This window comes from Oncorhynchus nerka, linkage group LG27 (genome assembly GCF_034236695.1).
Source record: "Oncorhynchus nerka isolate Pitt River linkage group LG27, Oner_Uvic_2.0, whole genome shotgun sequence".
Classification (NCBI taxonomy): Eukaryota; Metazoa; Chordata; class Actinopteri; order Salmoniformes; family Salmonidae; genus Oncorhynchus; species Oncorhynchus nerka.
In genome coordinates this window covers 59202763-59212873 of record NC_088422.1, presented here as the reverse complement: position 1 = coordinate 59212873, position 10111 = coordinate 59202763, and the positions used below count along the sequence as shown (strand labels likewise).

General features: G+C 41.6%; 1 protein-coding gene across 3 annotated transcripts in view; it reads left to right on the top strand.

Annotated features, from left to right (window-relative positions):
- Positions 1-6472: 6472 nt before the first annotated feature.
- LOC115112061 (gamma-butyrobetaine dioxygenase-like) overlaps positions 6473-10111 on the top strand; it is a 24398-nt gene continuing 20759 nt past the window's right edge. The window contains exons 1-2 of one of the 3 annotated variants that reach the window (XM_029638773.2): positions 6473-6605; positions 7941-8400. In XM_029638773.2, the coding sequence (XP_029494633.1) occupies positions 7966-8400 (435 nt within the window). In that variant the 5' untranslated portion in view covers positions 6473-6605; positions 7941-7965. Of the gene's footprint in view, positions 6606-7934; positions 8401-10111 lie in introns of all 3 variants that reach the window. The other 2 variants (XM_029638771.2, XM_029638772.2) reach the window with 2 other exon arrangements.

Below are 10111 nucleotides of genomic sequence, written 5' to 3'. Positions count from 1 at the left end.
TTTCTAACTTGTTAACAATTTCTGCTAGTTAGTTTTTGCTACTATGTGGGTTTTAGCTAGCTTGAGCCTGCTAACTGAGTGTTAATCCACCTGTTTCCATACATGTTTAATTTTAAAACATTTATCTTACAAAGGATTTGTTTAATCTAACTGCTTAACTATTTATCTGTATATGGAATTCTATTTGAGTTTTTTTTACTCATTTTCTTTCAAATCTTTACAGGAAATTGCCAGGGGCACTTTCTGATGTGTGGAGACATTTTACTGCAGCTAATGTAGAAGGAAAAGCTATGTACATTTGCAAATACAGTGCCAAATCATATGTGAAGAATGCAATAAAGAATCATCTGGCCAAGTACATAAAGTTCCCTCAGTGCTCACAACAAGCAACCTCTGACAAAAGTCCCTCTACTTCTATTCGAGGTGAAAATAATGAACCGGACACCTTATTGAAAGCAACAGCTCATGGTCCTCCTGCAATCAGAAGTTTGCCACAATGGAGGAACATAGTCAGAGAAATGCTGATGAATGTCTTGCTCGAGCTGTGTCTGCAACTGGTTCACCTCTGATTTTCACAGGCAATGTGTATTGGAAGAGATTTCTGAATGTTCTTCGCCCAGCATACACCCCTCCAACCAGACATGCTTTATCTACTCATTTGCTGGATGCAGAGTTCCACAGAGTTCAAGTGAAGGTCAAGCAAATCACAGAGAAAGTAGACTGTATTGCAATCATCTCTGATGGGTGGTCGATTGTTCGTGGGCAAGGAATAATTAACTACTTCTCCACTCTTCAACCAGTATTCTACAAGAGCACAGACACAAGGAACAACAGACACACCGGTCTCTACATTGCAGATGAGCTGAAAGCAGTCATCAATGACCTTGGACCACAGAAGGTATTCTCACTGGTGACAGACAATGCTGCAAACATGAAGGCTGCTTGGTCTAAAGTGGAGGAGTCCTAAGCTCACATCACACCCATTGGCTGTGCTGCTCATGCATTGAATCTGCTTTTCAAGGATATCATGGCACTGAAAACAATGGATACACTCTACAAGAGAGCCAAGGAAATGGTTAGGTATGTAAAGGGTCATCAACTTATAGCAGCAATCTACATCACCAAGCAAAGTGAGAAGAATAAGAGCACCACATTGATGCTGCCCAGTAACACCCGTTGGGGTAGTGTTTGACAGTCTCCTGGAGGGGAAGGAGTCTCTCCACAAAATGGCCATATCACAGTCTGCCGATATGGACAGCCCCATCAAGAGGATCCTCCTGGATGATGTATTTCGGGAGAGAGTGGTAAGCAGCCTGAAAACTATAGCAGTAGCCATTGCACAGATTGAGGAAGACAATGCCATCCGGTCTGATGTTCAGACTCTGCTTTCAGATGTAAGAAAATAAATCCGTACTGCCCTGCCCACTTCACTGTTGCTCCAAGCAGAGGAAACTGCAGTTGTGAAATACATCAAAAAGAGTGAAGACTTCAGTCTGAAGCCCATACATGCAGCAGCGTACATGTTGGACCCCAAGTATGCTGTCAAGAGCATCCTGTCTGGTGCAGAGATCAACAAGGCCTATGTTGTCATCACTACCGTGTCTCGCCACCTTGGCCTGGATGAGGGCAAGGTTCTCGGCAGTCTGGCAAAGAACACTTCCAAGCAAGGGCTTTGGGATGGAGATGCAATATGACAGTCGTGCCAACATATCTCATCAGCCACCTGGTGGAAGGGACTTTGTGGATCTGAGGCTCTTACCCCTGTTGCCTCCATCATCCTCCAAATCCCACCAACATCAGCTGCCTCAGAGCGTAACTGGTCCTTGTTTGGGAACACACACACCAAAGCATGCAACAGGCTGACCAATACAAGTGTTGAAAAATTGGTGGCCATCCAGGAAAATATGAGGCTTTTTGAGCCTGACAACGAGCCATCCTCAACAAGGTTGGAAAGTGACAGTGAAGATGAGGCCTCAGAGTCTGATGTTCAAGAGGTTGACATTGAGGAGGTCCAGGGAGACCTCAGGCTTCCAAAGCTTTCATTTCTAGACTATCATTGTACAGATGTATGTTGAAAACACTTTAGGGAGATGCGATGGATCATTGGAGATCATTCAATATTCCCTTTTTTTTGTTGTTCAGTGAAATCATCCCATGTGAAGAGTCAACTCATTTATTTAAAGTTTTTATTTCTATTGGAATCATTTGCAATTATGTCTACTTATGATAAGGTAAAAGGTTTTTTTCTGTCTCCATATGATATGGTAAATATATCCAATGCATAAAACATCTACATTTAAATGGTATTAATATTAATTTGCATATATTTGTGTTAATTCCCACAGAAAGTGTCCACGTCTGAATATTCCCCAAAATGTGCAACCCCTAATTGCTGCCGAAGGTGCTTCAACCAAGTACTGAGTACTTATGTAAATGGGATTTCATTCTTTTTTATTATAAAGTAACAAAAATAAAATGTTTTGCTTTGTCATTATGTGGTATTGTGCGTAGATTGATGAGGGGAAAAATGTAATACATTTTAGAATAAGGCTTTAACGTAACAAAATGTGGGGAAAGTAAAGGGGTCTGAATACTTTCTGAAGGCACTGTATATACTAGACGGTGTCAGAGGAAGGCCCAAAAAATTGTCAAGACTCCAGTCACCCAAGTCATAGACTGTTATTTCTGCTACCACAGGGCAAGTGGTACCGCAGCGCCAAGGCTCCTTAACAGATTCTACCCCCAAGCATAAGACTGCTGAACAATTAATCAAATGGCCACCTGGACTATCTACATTGACCCCCCTTATTTTTACACTGCTGCTACTCGCTGTTTATTATAGTGGGGTGTATAGTGCTGGGGTACAGGTTAGTTGATCAAAAGTTTTAGAACACTATTTTCCACATTGTAGAATAATAGTGAAGACATCAAAACTATGAAATAACACATATGGAATCATGTAGTAACCAAAAGTGTTAAACAAATCAAAATATATTTTATATTTGAGATTCTTCAAATAGCCACCCTTTGTCTTGATGACAGCTTTTTACACTCTTGGCATTCTCTCAACCAGCTTCACCTGGAATGCTTTTCCAACAGTCTTGATGGCGTTCCCACGTATGCTGAGCACTTGTTGGCTGCTTTTCCTTCACTCTGCGGTCCGACTCATCCTAAACCAATTTGGTTGAGGTCGGGGGATTGTGGAGGCCAGGTCATCTGATGCAGCAATCCATCACTGTCCTTCTTGGTAAAATAGCCCTTACACAGCCAGGAGGTGTGTTGGGTCATTGTCTTGTTGAAAAACAAATGATAGTCCCACTAAGCCCAAAGTACAGTGCCTTGCGAAAGTATTCGGCCCCTTGAACTTTGCAACCTCTTGCCACATTTCAGGCTTCAAACATAAAGATATAAAACTGTATTTTTTTGTGAAGAATCAACAACAAGTGGGACACAATCATGAAGTGGAACGACATTTATTGGATATTTCAAACTTTTTTAACAAATCAAAAACTGAAAAATTGGGCGTGCAAAATTATTCAGCCCCTTTACTTTCAGTGCAACAAACTCTCTCCAGAAGTTCAGTGAGGATCTCTGAATGATCCAATGTTGACCTAAATGACTAATGATGATAAATGCAATCCACCTGTGTGTAATCAAGTCTCCGTATAAATGCACCTGCACTGTGATAGTCTCAGAGGTCCGTTAAAAGCGCAGAGAGCATCATGAAGAACAAGGAACACACCAGGCAGGTCCGAGATACTGTTGTGAAGAAGTTTAAAGCCGGATTTGGATACAAACATATTTCCAAAGCTTTAAACATCCCAAGGAGCACTGTGCAAGCGATAATATTGAAATGGAAGGAGTATCAGACCACTGCAAATCTACCAAGACCTGGCCGTCCCTCTAAACTTTCAGCTCATACAAGGAGAAGACTGATCAGAGATGCAGCCAAGAGGCCCATGATCTCTCTGGATGAACTGCAGAGATCTACAGCTGAGGTGGGAGACTCTGTCCATAGGACAACAATCAGTCGTATATTGCACAAATCTGGCCTTTATGGAAGAGTGGCAAGAAGAAAGCCATTTCTTAAAGATATCCATAAAAAGTGTAATTTAAAGTTTGCCACAAGCCACCTGGGAGACACACCAAACATGTGGAAGAAGGTGCTCTGGTCAGATTAAACCAACATTGAACTTTTTGGCAACAATGCAAAACGTTATGTTTGGCGTAAAAGCAACACAGCTCATCACCCTGAACACACCATCCCCACTGTCAAACATGGTGGTGGCAGCATCATGGTTTGGGCCTGCTTTTCTTCAGCAGGGACAGGGAAGATTGTTAAAATTGATGGGAAGATGGATGGAGCCAAATACAGGACCATTCTGGAAGAAAACCTGATGGAGTCTGCAAAAGACCTGAGACTGGGACGGAGATTTGTCTTCCAACAAGACAATGATCCAAAACATAAAGCAAAATCTACAATGGAATGGTTCAAAAATAAACATATCCAGGTGTTAGAATGGCCAAGTCAAAGTCCAGACCTGAATCCAATCGAGAATCTGTGGAAAGAACTGAAAACTGCTGTTCACAAATGCTCTCCATCCAACCTCACTGAGCTCGAGCTGTTTTGCAAGGAGGAATGGGGAAAAAATTCAGTCTCTCGATGTGCAAAACTGATAGAGACATACCCCAAGCGACTTACAGCTGTAATCGCAGCAAAAGGTGGCGCTACAAAGTATTAACTTAAGGGGGCTGAATAATTTTGCACGCCCAATTTTCCAGTTTTTGATTTGTTAAAAAAGTTTGAAATATCCAATAAATGTTGTTCCACTTCATGATTGTGTCCCACTTGTTGTCGATTCTTCACAAAAAAATACAGTTTTATATCTTTATGTTTGAAGCCTGAAATGTGGCAAAAGGTCGCAAAGTTCAAGGGGGCCGAATACTTTCGCAAGGCACTGTAGATGGGATGGCGTATCGCTGCAGAATGCTGTGGTAGCCATGCTGGTTAGGTGTGCCTTGAATTCTAAATAAATCCATTGCTCGTGTTTCTGGGTCCAAGCAAGTCTCTTCTTCTTATTGGTGTCCTTTAGTAGTGGTTTCTTTGCAGCAATTCGACCATGAAGGTCTATCTCCTCTAAACAGTTGATGTTTCTGTACTTGCTTCTCGTCTCCCAGAGTCTGGCCTCATAGAATCACATTGTCTCCTCTGAAAGTTGATGTTAAGATGTGTCTGTTACTTGAACTCTGTGAAGCATTTATTTGGGCTGCAATCTGAGGCTGGTAACTCAAATGAACTTATCCTCTGCAGCAGAGGTAACTCTGGGTCTTCCATTCCTGTGGCGTTCCTCATGAGAGCCAGTTTCATCATAGCGCTTGATGGTTTTTGTGACTGCACTTGAAGTAACTTTCAAAGTTCTTGAAATGTTCCGTATTGACTGGCCTTCATGTCTTAAAGTAATGATGGACTGTCATTTCTCTTTGCTTATTTGAGCTGTTCTTGCCATAATATGGACTTGTTCTTTTACCATTATAGGGCTATCTTCGGTATACCCCTTACCTTGTCACAACACAATTGATTGGCTCAAACACATTAAGGAAATAAATTCCATAAACTAATTTTTAAGAAGGCACACCTGTTAATTGAAATGCATACCAGGTGCCTCATGAATCTGGTTGAGAGAATGCCAAGTGTGCAAAGCTGTTATCAAGGCAAAGGGTGGCTATTTGAAGAATCACAAATATATTTTGATTTGTTTAACACTTTTTGGTTACTACATGATTACATGTGTTATTTCATAGTTTTGATGTCTTCACTATTATTCTACAATGTAGAAAATACTAAAAAATTAAGAAAAACCCTTGAATGAGTAGGTGTTCTAAAACTTTTGACCAACTAACCTGTACCCCAGCACATTGACTCAGTACCGTTACCCCCTGTATATAGCCTAGTTATTGTTATTTTTTACTTTAGTTTATTTTGTAAATGTTCTTATTAACTATATTTTCTTAACTGCATTGTTGGTTAAGGACTTGTAAGTAAGAATTTCACGGTAATGTCTACACCTGCTGTACTCTGCGCATTTGACAAATAAAATGTGATTTTACCTTATTAGGATATAATTTGAACACTGTAACTCTCCACTAACAGGGTTCTGAGTGATGTAAATATAGTTTTAAGCAGTTTTTGTACCCAGGCTGGTTTAATTCAACCTGTTACTGACAAACTACACTGGACAAGTCCAAACGGTCTCACTGACACAACTGAAGAGCTGAGAGGTAAGAGATTGCTCTGCCATATTCTGTAATATGGAAACCGATTGGGAGAATGATATGGATTTTCTTTCATGATTAATTAAGCTATTCTAATTGTAATCGACTTCCTGAGTTCCCAACCTTGATATTGGGACACTATAACACTGGTCTTTGGCTATCAATAAATGTGCATTGGCCTTGATGTCATCTCAGCAAAATCCACTGACTCACCATCTCTGATGCCACGACAGTGGTTGTCACTCACTTACGTGCTCACCTAACCTGCGCTGTTGATAGACGCTTCCTTGACAAAACACATTCAAAAGTTAAAAAGCCGACCAAAATAACAGGTAAATCTATTTTTCATAATTTTTTAGGTACTACATATTGTAATGTTGCGGGTAAATATAGCATGTGTTTGTCACTGGAATGTCTTGTTGCGTAGTGAAAGCTAGGTAAAGAATGTGTTACCTGTCTCCACATAAATTAATGGGATATTTGCAAACGATAGCTAATACTAGCTAGCTCGCTACAAACACTGTTTTTTTGTAAATCCTCCAATTAATGTCAGCAAGCGAGCGTCTAATGGCAACTATTTTGTCATTGGAGGCTAAATTAAATGGTAATACTAGTAGGTAACTATTAGAAGCTAGCCTAGCAGTTCAGATTCGCATTACACATAGTTAAAAAATATTTTCAAAATAATAAAATGTGGCTATCTATTACATATACATATATACATACATATATATTAGCACATTTTGTAAATCTGTAGCGCGAGCTGCTTTCGACGCTTTTGACCTTTCACCTAGATTCCAAAGCGGAAACATCCGCAAATAAAATATTTTGATAATAATGTTCTATTATATCGCGAGATATTTTGGTTTCCACTAGATAGTCAATTTTGACCTGGCTGTGCTATCGTACAAAAATAGTTTTTGTTGTCGCTTTTATCTTAATTTAAGATTCGGGTTAGCAGTGTGTTTAAGGTTAGGATTATGTGTAAAATCACATTTAGAGGATACATTTTAGAAATAGGCGGGGTTTATGACTTTGTGGCTGTGGTAACTAGTGACGACCCAATGTTTTCGTAAGTGAAAGCAATTTTGGATACCAAAAGTTGCAAGGTCCTATTTTCATCAGTGTGGTAGCAAGGTGCATTTAGTATTATAACACATTTTGCCTATATATCTAGCTTATTTGAAATCAAAACTATTTCAATGAAAGTGCATTTTTAAAACATCTCAGTTCCATTTATGGTGAAATATGCCTAGATAATACAAAACATTAAAAACAATAATTCTAAATAAATTCTAAATAAAAGTAAAAAACAAGTAATACAGGTCTACATGTGTCCTGACCTGTAACCTTATTAACCTTTGGAATATTTATGTTGACTTGGAACCCAGAGTGTACTGTTCTGGTGCGTGTCGTGGCATAAAAAAGTATTTAGTCTTCGGAACATCAGATAAACCTAATGATGTGTCTTAGTTTCCATGGCTGTGACTGTGAAGCACACTGGCACTTGCTTGGCTGTATTTTTTCCTCATGTTTTATTAGGCCATTCATAAGAAGGTGGCGTAAGGTATAATAAACCAATGCAGCAATAATCACCCTTTGAAACTTTAAACCCTTCCATAAACTCCCCTGCTTCTTCCGACACCCCTTCTCTTCTGGAGAAGCAGCTCACCCGGAGGTCCTGGTTCGAGGATGTGGACGACCACTATAGCGCGATGCACCCTGCCGAGCATGCTCAAGCGAAGCTCCGTTTTGGCCTGCCATGCCTTGAGGGCTGAGGGTAGGCCTAGATGGGCAGTTGCCACAGCTGCCACCTCTCCATCTCCTTCTCTTCACCTGATCTGGAGGCAGCTCCGTGGGTATGGGACCCAGGCACCCACCCCGCTCCCCTCCACTGCTCTGGAGAACAGCCCTGGGGTGAGGCAGGTCCGTGCCCTGGAGCAGGAAAGGCAACTGGAGGTGGAGTGGGAGGACAGCAGGCAAAGCATGTACCCGTACACATGGCTGAGGGACAACTGTCAATGCCCGCTGTGTACCCTGCAGTCAGCCCAGGCCCGCAGCCTGCTGCTCTCCCAACTGGACATCCACACTGGGGTCGACCGGGTCCAAGTCACTGACAACAACAAGGTAACAGATCTTGGATCAACTTATCTTTCCCCAATTCTAAATGTAACCATATGGAGGAAAATGTAAAACTTACCTTATATCAAGTGTCAATCTAATGGCACTCATCTTACTCCACTTAAGTTAATTTTGTACAGAACAAAAATATAAACACAACATGCAACAATTTCCTTAGATTTACAGTTCATATAAGGAAATCAGTCAATTGAAATACATGTATTAGGCCCTAATCTATGGATTTTACATGACTGGGAATACAGATATGCATCTGTTGGTTACAGATACCCGAAAAAATAAAGCAGGGGTGTGGATCAGAAAACCAGTCAGTATCTGGCCACCATTTGCCTCATGCAGCGCTACACATCTCCTTAACATAGAGTTGATTTAGGCTGTTGATTGTGGCCTGTGGAATATTGTCCCACTCCTCTTCAATGGCTGTGCTGAAAACCGCTGTCAGAACATGTCGATCCAGAGCATCCCAAACATGCTCAATGGGTGACATGTTTGTTGAGTATGCAGGCCATGAAAGAACTGGGACATTTTCAGCTTCCAGGAATTGTGTACAGATCCTTGCGACATGGGGCAGTGCATTATCATGCTGAAACGAGGTGATGGCGGCAGATGAATGACACAACAATGGGCCTCAGGGTCTTGTCACGGTATCTCTGTGCATTCAAATTGCCATTGATAAAATGCAATCGGGTTCATTATCCATAGCTTATCCCTGCCCATACCATAACCCCACCGCCACCATGGGGCACATGGTTCACAACGTTGACATCAGCAAACCGCTCGCCCACATGGCGCCATACAACTTGTCTAAATTTGAGAGGCCGGTTAGACATACTGCCAAATTCTCGAAAATGACATTGGAGGTGGCTTATGATAGAGAAATGAATATTCACTTCTCTGGCAACAGCTCTGGTGGACATTCCTGCAGTCAGCATACCAATTGCATGTTCCCTCAACTTGACACATCTGTGACATTGTGTTGTGTGACAAAACTGCACATTTTAGAGTGTCCTTTTATGGTCCCGAGCACAAGATGCACCTGTGTAATGATCATGCTGTTTAATCAGCTTCTTGATATGCCACACCTGTCAGGTGGACGTTCTTGATATGCCACACCTGTCAGGTGGATGGATTATCTTGGCAAAGGGTAAATGCTCACTAAAGGCATGAAAACAAATGTGTGTACAACATTTGAGAGAAATACGTTTTTTGTGCTCATGGAAAATTTGGGGGATTTTTTATTTCAGTTCATGAAAAGTGGGACCAAAACTTTACCGGTTGCGTTTATATTTTTGTTGAGTGTAGATGGCAATATTGTTGCTAGTGTAAAGGATTTCACGCTGCTTACCAGTTGGCGCAACACGAGAAGCTAGCTATTCACTGGCGCAAGTAGGGACACTAGGCTGAGGGGCAAGTTTCACACATCCACATGTGCTACATTCACTCCTCAAACTTACTCAACACCGACCCCAGTGTTGAGCTGAGCGCAACTGTAGATCAGTCACTAGGCACCACTGAGTCACTAGGCACCACTGTAAAGGACATCACGCTGCTTGCGTAGCGAGTACCACTTCCTCGGCTCATACCCGGTGCGAACTCGGGACCTCTGCCTTGCTAGCACACGTGACCGCCTTCTTGACGCGTCTCACCAGTCGGCACCACACAAAAAGCTAGCTATGCGCTGGTGCAAATGGGGACACTT